Below are 11532 nucleotides of genomic sequence, written 5' to 3'. Positions count from 1 at the left end.
TAGTCAGCAAGTGTTCCCAATTCCTCTTGGGTCAAATGTCAGAGAAACCTCCAAGAGCAGCAAGACCCCAGGATGCACAATTTTGTTATTAAAACACAGGTGTGGCCCCCTGTTGAAAGCAGTTGGCGTCCTGCCTCCGGAATGCAATGTGATTCCTTCTCAGCCAGGAGACAGCTACCTTAGCTGGGACGACGTTGCCCTCCAGTGCTGCCCAGGCAGGCAAACTCCTGGCTCCTCATCAATCCTCCTTCACAGATAGAATTTTTAACAGCAATTACATAGCAGCTTTGGAGCAAATCAAAGGAAAATGGCATTGGACAGCTTTGGAAAAACCATCCGGGCTAACACACTCCTCCATCTAGGATTGGGACTTAACGGAAGATGGATTCACCAGGAACAACTTCCTTTCTTCCCCAACCTCTGCAGCTTGGGGTGTGTGGAGATTGGGGTAGTAATGCATCAGAGGGGAATGTGAGTGGACAGCCTTGTTGATGCACTTTGGTTAGCGGCCCGTCTCTAACCAATGCAGCTGCACGGGCTTTATTTTGGCAGATGAGGACCTGCTATGCAGGACAGAACTTGATGAATGGTAAAATCCCCCGCCGCCTATTTCCTTTCTGCATGTCCTTTACCTTTAGGCACTTGCATCAGCTACAATCTTCTTATTCTTACCAAATTTGCCAGTCAGACCAGAGAAGCCAGTTTGTCAGAGAGGAAAGAATGTCAGAGTCTCTTAGTCCTGGGGCAGCCAGCACTGCAACATCCTGGGTACCCTCTCTGTTCCTGTGTCCCTGATGGAACCAAACCTGCATGCGAGCAGAGGTAAAGGTGCATGCTGACTTGTGCCTTTATTCCCTCCCTCGTTCTCTCAGCTGTTCTTGTCTAGCCCCTGCTTGGGTTCAGGGCCACTGCTTGTGGCCTGAGGATTCTGAGATGAGGAGCCTTCAGTTTCTGCACTTCAGACCCCGACTGCTGCATAACACAGTGATGCAACCAGGAGCAACTTCAAGCAGCTATTTATCATGCTCCTGAGTTCCCGTGTTAGGAACTCAGACAGGGCACGGCAGAGCTCCTGGATAGCCAGGAGCTCACCTGGAAACACTTGAAGCCCAGAGGTGACTTGATAGCTGGAGAATGGAATCATCTAGAGGTCTGCACCAGAATAACCTGAAGACTAAGCCTGCAGACCAGGGCACCTGGGCATGGCCGCTCTGTATGGCTTGGCTTTCTCACAGCCTGGCAGCTTCAGAGCAGCTGTGACCTTTACATGGCAGCCCAGGGCTCAAAGTTTGAGTGTCCCAGAAAACAAGGAGGAAGCCACATGGCCCTTTGGTTGCTATATGGGATTACTTGCCATATTCTGCTGGTCAAAGCCATCAGAAGCCTACATATGTATAAAGGGAGGGGACACAGATGTCACTTCTCCATGAAGGAGAGTCAAAGTCATGTAGGAAAACGTGTGAGGAATATCTTGATATAGCCATCCGTGGAAAACAAGGTCTGCTACCCACCATTCCTGTCTGGACACCGACAGACTTGGCCCTAGATGTCACACCCTTCTGGGCATTAGTCACCATCCATTCTTTCCTTCACTCTCCTATGTGTAACCCAGAAGGCAGCCCCAAACTCACCAGTTCCTGCGATCACCGGAGTATGACCTTTTTCCCACAGCCCCGGTTAGCCCGAGCCTCCTCGAGATTTCTTTCTTTCTTTCTTTTCTTTTTTTTTTTCCTAAGATTTCTGCTATCTCCCCTTCTCCCTTGCTGTGTCTGAGCTGGGCTATGCAAATGGAGGTGTGAAACTCAACCATTTGGGGTGAGGGTGGGGATTTGCATTGCATACCTCATGCAAACAGCTTGAAAACACATATTAGAGAAATGTCTGTTTCCAATCACCCTCCGCATGCACACATACATCCCCACCTGGGATTTCCCTGCTTTCTGCCTGGCCAGTAGCCCCAGCACCTGTGGCTCCTCTTCCTGTTCCCAGTCCCCACACTGGGGGCTCCCCACTTTTCTCAGTCTCTGTGTGCAGCCCTGCCTGCTCTCCCTGAGGTGCTCCGAGAAGCTTTTTGACATGCTTAGCAGAGCTAATATCTTTCCAAGATTGCCATGCACCCAACCTAAGACAGCATTTCATTTTGCCAAATCCTACTACCTAATTATTCATTTGACAAATATCGGTTGGGCACCTACTGTAGAGCTGCAGTTCCCAACCTCTGGGCCATGGACCAGTACTGGTCTGAGGGGCCTATTAGGAACTGGGCCGTGCAGCAGACGGTGAGCAGTGGGCAAGTGAGCCAAGCTTCATCCGTATGTATAGCCACTCCCCATCACTCGAATCACGGCCTGCACACCGCCTCCTGTCCATAAGTGGTAGAATTAGATTCTCACAGGAGCACGCTCGTTATGGCAAACTGTGTATGTGAGGGATCTAAGTTGAGATCCTGATGAAAATCTAATGCCTGATTGAGCTGAGTGGAGCTGAAAACATAAGCAACACACTCAGGAGAGTCAAGGTCACAAGGTGATGGGTGTCATTGTCTCCCATCACCCCAGATGTGCCCGTCTAGTTGCAGGAAAACAAGCTCAGGGCTCCCACTGAGTCTGCATTATAGTGATTTGTGTAATTATTTCGTTATGTATTACAGTGCAATGGTAGTAGAAATAAAATGTACAATAAATGGAATGCACTCTAATCATCACGAAGCCACTGCCACCCTGGTCTGTGGAAAATTGTCTTCCATAAAACCAATGCCTGGTGCCAAGAAGTTTGGGAGCCACTGGTGTAGAGGACAAAGGGTTGTATTATGCCTCTGAATTATATTGTGGAACAGCTGCTTCTATATTACTGTTGGAAATATTAACGATGCTGTGTTGTCGTTCCTGTTGTTACAGCTTTCACCTTAACAGAACCTTTTCACTTCTGCCAGAGTCATTGTCATATACCATGACTTTAGACATTTGTAAACCATATTTATAACTTTTGCTGGAAGCATATGCCACTTGTGTTTTATTGGCTTTGTATAAGTCTTCAAAATGACTCTGTTTATGTATAATTGTTTAAAATTTTATAGCATTACCATAAATGGAAAACTGTAATTCCTTGCCATAAATAGACGGCAACCCTACAATTAAATTCAATTTTAAAACTACCTATGAAATTTTAGCTAAATACAGAAACTTGAACCTGTGCCCACTCTCTCTTTGTCAAAAAGGGAGCATAGGATGTATCAGGCAGGTGTTAAAGGTAATCTAGTGCCACACTGAGACTTCCACCACGGTGTAATCCAGGTAAGAGGAAGGGTGTTTTCTTAAAGGGATGTAGTCTCTGTGTATCATTTAAGTCATCTCAGGTAACATCAGTGACTTTTACCTAAATTAGCTACAATAGCCAGGTTCTGTTGCAGTAACAAAACCTCAAATCTCAAAAGCTTAAAACCCAAAGATTATTTCTTGCTCACTTCCACTGTGGCTCAACGAGGTCCCAGCTCTTTACTGTTGCTCAGGATCCCAGGCTGGCTAAGCAACCACCATCTTGAATGCCAAGGGCAACTGTGTCAAGGAAAGGAGAGAGTGTCCCAAAGCATGCACTGGCATTTAGTGGTTCCACCCAGCAGTAGATGCTGTACCTGTTGGGGGGTCACATGGTCAACCCTGACTTTACCTGAGCAGGACATGCAAGCCTACTATGTCCCCACAGAACAGAGAACTGGAGTATCTGTCAACAGCCATAAGGACTTCCATTGTACTCTGTGCATGGACAACACTGCCCCAAGTAGTCCAGGGGTGCACAGCCCCTGACCCAAAGGTAAATCGGATCACCTACCCTTCCTGGCCATTACTGCCCAGCACGTGCCTCCTCCCTGCCTCTGCTCACTGCCCCTGGGGCGAACACCCTCTGTCTGCCTTAACATTCTGCCCGGGCCTGAGGCTTTGTCAGCCCCTAAAATGGAAAGTCATCTGTGTATGTGTGTGTGTGGGGGGGGTCACTCTCCTAGGGCAACACCACAGACTGTCACAGCTAGAAGGTATAGGCCCCCTCATTTCAGAGCAGGGTTTTTCAACCTCAGCATTCTGACAGTTGGGGCAGGATGGTTCCTTGTTGTGAGGCATCCTGCACATAGTAGTGGGTTTAGCAGCACTTCTGGCCTTTGCCCACCTACCACCAACTCATCTACCCTCCAACCTGCCATTGGAGGGAGAAGGTTTCCCTCCGTGGAGAGGCCATTGTTTTGCAGAGCAGCCAAAAGAAACTAAACACTGTGTCCAAGGTGACATGGTGAGTGAAGGGCCCGAGGAGCTGGAGGAACATCTAGGCTCTTGCCCTTCCTCCATTCCCTGCCTCGCGCTCCTGGTGCTGGCGCCTGAGGGTCAGCAGGGCACATGAACATGACCGAGAGAAGCCAGCCAGGCTCATGTTCTTTTGACGCATCTGATGTGCCTATCAAAAAGACAAGTGCTCTCTCTTATTGGAAAAGAAACACAGACTTGTTTGCCTGTGTTTCATGTAGCAACTTTTGGGATAGATAAGAGGACAAGAAGTATTTCATTTTTCCTGGAGTTCTACTACGAGAAAAAGCGGCATCAACACGCTGACAACAGGACAAGTGACATTGTGAAAAGAGAGGCACGGAGGGACGCCGGGGCCGCGAGACTGTACGTCCCCCACCCGAAAAGCCAAGTGTTGGAGCTAATTATCAGGGGTTTTAATGAAATGAAATCTGGATTTGAATAAGAGATCTTTTGATTTTCAGAAGCTGGAAAAAGACGACTTATTATTATTATTATTATTGTTATTTTATTTTATTTTTTTTTTTTCGAGACAGAGTCTCACTCCATCACCCCGGATAGAGTGCCATGACTTCATCATTGCTCACGGCAACCTCACACTCCTAGGCTCAGCAATCCACCTGCTTCAGCCTCTCAGAGTGCTAGGATTACAGGCGTGAGCCACCACACCTGGCCCGACTTAATTTTTTTAATGCGCAAGCCCAAACTGGGACCACACAAAATACCAGGTTCAGCCCTTGGGCGGAGCAGGTTTGCCACCCCACACTGCACAGGGTGTTCTGTGCTGCTGGAGACATTTGTTATAGCCACCGCTCACAATGTGCCCTGATGTCAGAGTCATCTAAGGGGCCCTGAATACTCCAGAGTCCCAGATCCTCCTACAGACCTGCTGAACAGAAAGCTTCGTGGGGCCCAGGGGCCTGTGTTTCTGCCAAGACAGGTCCCCTGACAGTTTGGGAAAGCACTGTTAACTTCCGCACTGCCCTGTGCTACCCTAGACCGGGAGCTCCTTGGGGGTGGGGGCAGCACAGGGTCCATTCACGTTTTCCCAGTATCAGCATGAACTGAGCACGGAGCAGGTGCTCTTTAAACCTTTGCTCGCTCAGACTGAATCACCGGGAAAGTTGAAGTAGTAATTACTTCCAGGCTTTTCTCTTGGATGTCACTAGAAACAAAAAAATCTCTTTGGTATTTGGTTGCAACATTCTTATACCAACTCAAAGGTTCCGAGGAAGAAAGACGGCTGTGGCAGGCCAGGGAGGTGATGGTGGGCAGGTTGCGTTATTGCCATTTTAAACAAGAAAGAAAGTCTGTGTGAAGGCTTCTGTTCCGGGAAAGCCGGGTGGACTTAGTTTAGTGCCCGCCAAGCCCTCGCTCCTGGACAAGGCTTCCTCTGGCTCTTTCTAAGGGCAAGCGGGCGATGGCTGCTTCTCACGTGGGCCTCTCTGGGGACAGACACTCCTTCAGCATCACACACTGACTCCAGCAGACTTTAAATCCGCCCATACCTTGTCCCCGCAGTTCCGCATCCGGAACCTCCTTCCCAGATACTCGAGACAGAAGCACGGAGGAGTAGGTAGGAGAACGTCTGCTGTGAAGTGGGGGGCAAGACCAAGCGTCCCAGAGTGGACCGCAGGTGAAACTGGCAACAGCTCTCTGTGCCCCCAGAGACCAGTCAACCTCTACGAGGACCATTACTCCCCCGCTCTGTTTCCAGAGGTCACCCTGTTAGTCTCTGTCACTACCGCCACTCACATGCTCCTCCACAGCCCTTGCCACTGCTGGCCAACATGGTCTTCTCTTTTACCTGGTCACTGTTTCTTTTCAGTCTCAAACTCCAGATTATGACTCCCCAGACACAAGCACCAGGTACACTCTGTGACCAAATCTATAGGTACCAGCAAGGCAAGATGCTCGCAACAGTGCTGAGGGACAGAGACATGGCAGAAGGGACGCCTGGCCCAGGGTTCCAACAGCACAGTTCCTGCCCAAAAGGGAAGAAAGGTATGGAATGGTGTGAAGGGGCCAGGGGAAAGGAACCCGTGAAGTGTCCAAGGAAGAGCGGGAACAGCCACCGCGGTTAGCCATGGCCACACTTCAGCCTTACGGGACAGAGGAAGGGACAAGAAGGAGGGCTTGGCAGGGCCTGTGGCCTCGGGGATTCTGGCCATGCTGGGAAAGCACAGGGAGGTTTGGAAGAAGCAAGAGAAGGGAGGCAGAGTACAGACTCCGGCTGCTTGCTCCTCCTGCCCTGTCTCCCTCCTTGGGGACAGGGTGCTGCCTCTACAAGGGGTGGCCGCCCAGACACAGAGCAGGGCGGGAAGAGGTGGGGAATAGTTGCACAGCCCGGGGAGGGGAGGCAAACAGGGAGAGGCCATGGCAGTGTGGTATGTGTACACCACACATACGTCTGTTCACATTCGTGAAAACATCTGCAGACACACAGCCAACCACCCACCCACAGCAGCTTCCTCTGAAGACTGGAATTTGGTGGTGGAGGAGACGAGAGGAGGAAAGGAGAGCTTGACCTTCTACACTTTTGTACTCTGGGAATCTTTATAACAAGCAGGTATCTTTAGAATAAAAAGTGCCATCCTCCACTCTGCAGCCCCGGCCCCTGGAAAGCCATGGAGGTCATGTTCACTGACTGCAGGGACCAGGTGGGGTCCTTGTGTGAGATGCTCACAGGGCTGGGTGGGGAAACTGTGGCTACAATGGCATGGGGGCTGGAAGGTGGAGGGTAGACGGTGTCTGGGGTATGGCCAGCGGGCCATTGTAGCTGTGCTGTGGGCACGAGGTCAGGACAGGGCTGAGGCCAGTACAGTACACACCGGACGGTCAGTGTGTGTCCCTAAAGGGTCCTGAATACAGGGGGAGGAGTTTTGCGTCCCATACTTCTGCATTCAGATGGGGGTGGGGTGGGGTGGGGGCTTAAATCCCAGCTCTGTCACTCTGCTGTAACCCTTGGGCAACTGACATCATCACTTCCCTGAGCCTTGGCTTCCACATCTCTCAGAGCAGACTAAACAGCTCCATCTTGTAGAATCGCTGCATGGATTAAATAAGATATGTGCATAGGCCCTGGCCCTTAGTGGACCTTCAGTGGGTCCCTGTGACTGCTATCATTCCTCAGACTGTTACTTCAGGCCGAGCCCACAGTGGGGGCTAACCTGAGGTCCATCTGCTAAACTCCATCTGCTCAACTGGGATCCCAGAGTGAGTGAGTGAAGTAAAGGCCCCGGGGCGAGGCAGTTGACATTGTGTGTTCTATAGTCACACAGTGTCCCCCTTGCTCCAGCCAGCTGTCTGACAGCCTGTAAACAGATGGCGGGTGGGGTGGCCAGTGAGATTGTGCAGATGGCACTGAGCAAATCCAGCCGCACTTTTGAGAAAACAAGTCAGAGGCGGGCCATGCCGATAGGGGCCCTGTGGACATCTCTGACTGTGACGGACAGCACACCCAGGGAGACCTCCAAGGGCAATTATGAGATCGACCAGACCCTAGCATGCCTTGCCAAGAACTATCTCCACCCTTGATTTCTGTGGCCCGTTGCCATGGTGACACTGCAGACACATGGAAGTCACCCTGGGTAGGCCTTGTAGCATAGACTGCATCAGCCCTCCCAGGTCTGGTGTCACAAAGAGCAGTGTTGTCTCCACTGTCTGCCCCGAGCCCTTGCCTGGCTTTGGGGGGGCCTTCCCTGCTCCCTACTCTTGGGTACTTCCCCTTCAAGGTTTTGGGGTGACACACAGCCAGGATAACGTGGATGTTTGGACACAGAGCTGCTGCCCATGTGATGTGGCTAGAAGGGCAGAGGGTGGGGCCAGACATGGCAGCGCGTCCGGGGAGTCTGGGGGGGAAGCCAGGCGCTGGCTGCAGCCACTTCTGTCCTGCCACTTCCTCTGAGCTGCTGCCTCAGGACCTCTGAGCTTGTTTCTTGGATGCACCAAGTCCTGCCAAGCCCCTGTGTCTTGGCATTTCTCTCTTCTTTACCTAGATGACTCCTTCCCACTTGCCAAGAGCCAATGCCAGTAGTCACGGCCCCTGCAAGCTTTCTCTCCTCCTTGCCAGAGTCATAATTCCCTCTTGCATCCTCAAACGGTACCTGGCACAGACCTGTTCTATAGCACCCACCGCATTCTTCAGCAATGTTTAAAACCACCCCACAATTCTGCGACTCCCTCTCTCATACACACACACACACACACACCATTCTCCTCACCTTCCATTCTCAGGTGGCTTCCAAGCCTTTTTACTAAAAGGGTGAGCACTGATTTTCTTTTTCTTTTTCTGAGACAGAGTGTAACTATGTCACCCTGGGTAGAGTGCCGTAGCGTCACAGCTCACAGCAACCTCAAACTCTTGGGCTTAAGCGATTCTCTTGCCTCAGCTTCCCAAGTAGCTGGGACTACAGGTGCCGCCACAATGCCCGGCTATTTTTTTTGTTGCAGTTGTCATTGTTGTTTAGCTGATGTGGGCCATGTTTGAATCCACCACCCTCGGTGCATGTGGCCGGCACCACTGTGCTACAGGTGCTGAGCCAGCACTCTTGATTTTCACCATGAATTGGCAAATGCTAATATTGATACTTACATTAATACCACTCCTTACTTCTACTACTAACAATGACAGCCAGCATGTATATCTATGGGAGAACACTGCGACGGGCAATATCTCTCACCGTTATCTCACTATCCCATTGGGTAGCAACTATTACTATCCTTATATTATAGGGAGGAAGTTTACAAGCCAGAGAAGTAAGGTGACTTTCTTGGTCACCCAGCTTAGCAATGGCTGACCCAGATCTCAGACCCAGGTACGGCTCAAGGATGACATTGTGCCCTACGCACCCTGCTTTCAGGTTTTCTCTCTGGGTGTCCTTCCTGCCCCCTGCCATGCTGTGCCTTAGCGACTGAGCTTCCCCAAAGCTGCTAGCCCCAGCGTGTGTGACAGAGGTCGAGCTTCTCTGGGAGGCTGTTTCCTGCAGATATGGGGGTGGAACCTTCTTCAATTACCTACTTCTGCCCTCCTGATCCTTATTGCAACTTGTGGTCATAACTCTCTGCTTCTAGAGCTCAAATTTTTTTCCGGCTTCACATATTTGTCTTTTTGTGCCTGGCTTATTTACTAAGCATCAGGGCCTCCGGGCTCGACTGCATGGCTCCAAATAACAAGATTTCCTTCTTTTGTAAGGAACAGACTTAAATACAGTCCCATTGTGTTCATGCCCCATATTTTCTTTGCCCATTCATCTGTCAATGGACACTTACATGATTCCATCTCTTGACTGTTGTGAATAATATTGCAATGAACATCATGCAGATCTTTTTGAGGTACTGATTGTGTGTCCTTTGGGTATACACTCAAAAGTAGCATGGCTGGATCATAGGGTAGTTCTAGTTTTAATATTTTGAGGAAACTCCATACTGTTTTTCATAATGACTGCATTAATTTACATTCCCACCAAGAGTGCACAAAAGTTCCCTTTTCTCCATCCTTTCCAACATTGGTTATCTTGGAGGTTTTGGTTAGTTAGTTTTATAAATTTTTCAGGTGTGAGATGGTATCTCATTGTAATTTTAATTTGCATTTCCCTGATAATTAGTATGGAACATTTTTTCATACACACTACCTGTTGGCCATTTATACAAAACAGGTCTTCCTTCCAGAAATGTCTATTTGGCAGCACAGTGATGGTGCTTTTAAAAAAAAGAGATAACTCTATGCCAAGCAGATCAGGAAAAGGTCCTTGCTATGCAGATGCAAAAGAAAATCCACGTCCTCAGGAATCCATAGATTATAATAATCAAAAATGTGGAAAAAGAGAAAATCAAACAGCTAATCCTGACCATTTTTATGATAGGAAATCAGGAACAATCAGTAATGAAGCTTTCAGTGGTATAAAAATTGAAAAACGTTTTAATGTAAGTACTGATTACCAGAATCCTATTCTGAGTAATAGTTTCATTGGTATTCCAAATGGAGAGACAGAAATGCCACCGAGAGGAAAACGAGCAGGACCTGTCACAGCTTTACCCTATGACAATAAAATATTTTATAATAGTGGTCCCAAAAGGAGATCTGGGCCAATTAAGCCAGAAAAAGTACTAGAATCATCTGTTCTTATGCAGTAGACAATAATGTGGAAACCTGGAGATGAATGTTTTGCACTTTATTAGGAAGACAACAAGTTTTACCGAGCAGAAGTTAAAGCTCTCTATTCCTCAGGCACGACAGCTGTTGTTAAATTCATTGATTAGGGAAACTCTGAAGAGGTGCAGAGACATGGGCTGCCAGCAAGTTTAACCCAAGACTCAGTCTCTAAGGAAACCGACTGCAATGATGAAGAAGCATTTAAGGCTGTGGATACTGTTCTGAAGAAATACAACCGTCAAAACAGAAGTGGCGACCAGTGTGTATTGCACCGCATAACCAGGGGCACGAAGGTGCTTAATCCCGACACACTTTATACCATGAAGTACCAAATCAAGGAGGGCGACTGTCCTGTTCCAAGTGGCAAAACCTGGCAGGACTGTGACTACAAGAACCCTACAGAAGCTGCTACAGGAGAGTGTACAGCGACCGTGGGGATGAGGGGGAATAAAAAGTTCTCCGTGGCTACCCAGACCTGCCACATTACTCCAGCCGAGGGCCCTGTGGTGACAGCCCAGTATGACTGCCTGGGCTGTGTACATCCCATATCAACAGACAGCCCCGACTTGGAGCCCATCCTGAGACACAGCATTCAACGTTTCAATAACAACTCTAATAATTCCCACCTCTTTGTTCTTAGTGAAGTCAAACGGGCCCAAAGACAGGTGGCAGCTGGATGGAACTTTGAAGTTACCTACTCAATTGCGCAAACTAATTGCTCCAAAGAGAAGTTTCTATTCTTTTTTTTTTTTTTTTTTGTAGAGACAGAGTCTCACTGTACCGCCCTCGGGTAGAGTGCCGTGGCATCACACGGCTCACAGCAACCTCTAACTCTTGGGCTTACGCGATTCTCTTGCCTCTGCCTCCCGAGCAGCTGGGACTACAGGCGCCCGCCACAACACCCGGCTATTTTTCTGTTGCAGTTTGGCCGGGGCTGGGTTTGAACCCGCCACCCTCGGTATATGGGGCCGGCGCCCTACTCACTGAGCCACAGGCGCCGCCCCGAGAAGTTTCTATTCTTAACACCAGAATGCAAGTCCCTTTTGAACGGTGATATTGGTGAATGTACAGATAACGCCTACATGG

The 11532-nt window shown here is 49.3% G+C and overlaps 1 protein-coding gene across 1 annotated transcript; it reads left to right on the top strand.

Annotated features, from left to right (window-relative positions):
- Positions 1-2225: 2225 nt before the first annotated feature.
- Positions 2226-11180, top strand: LOC128568569 (kininogen-1-like; the record flags this gene model as incomplete). The annotated part of the gene is made up of 6 exons (XM_053566223.1): positions 2226-2279; positions 5814-5864; positions 5961-6019; positions 6901-6952; positions 7617-7796; positions 10554-11180. Coding segments are annotated over exons 1-6 (1023 nt in total), but the record flags the coding sequence as incomplete, so codon positions are not given.
- Between the last annotated feature and the right edge of the window lie 352 nt (positions 11181-11532).

The sequence above is a fragment of the Nycticebus coucang genome, chromosome 17, assembly GCF_027406575.1.
Source record: "Nycticebus coucang isolate mNycCou1 chromosome 17, mNycCou1.pri, whole genome shotgun sequence".
NCBI lineage: Eukaryota > Metazoa > Chordata > Mammalia > Primates > Lorisidae > Nycticebus > Nycticebus coucang.
The sequence above is the reverse complement of the archived record's forward strand: the minus strand, read 5'-3'. Positions and strand labels throughout refer to the sequence as shown.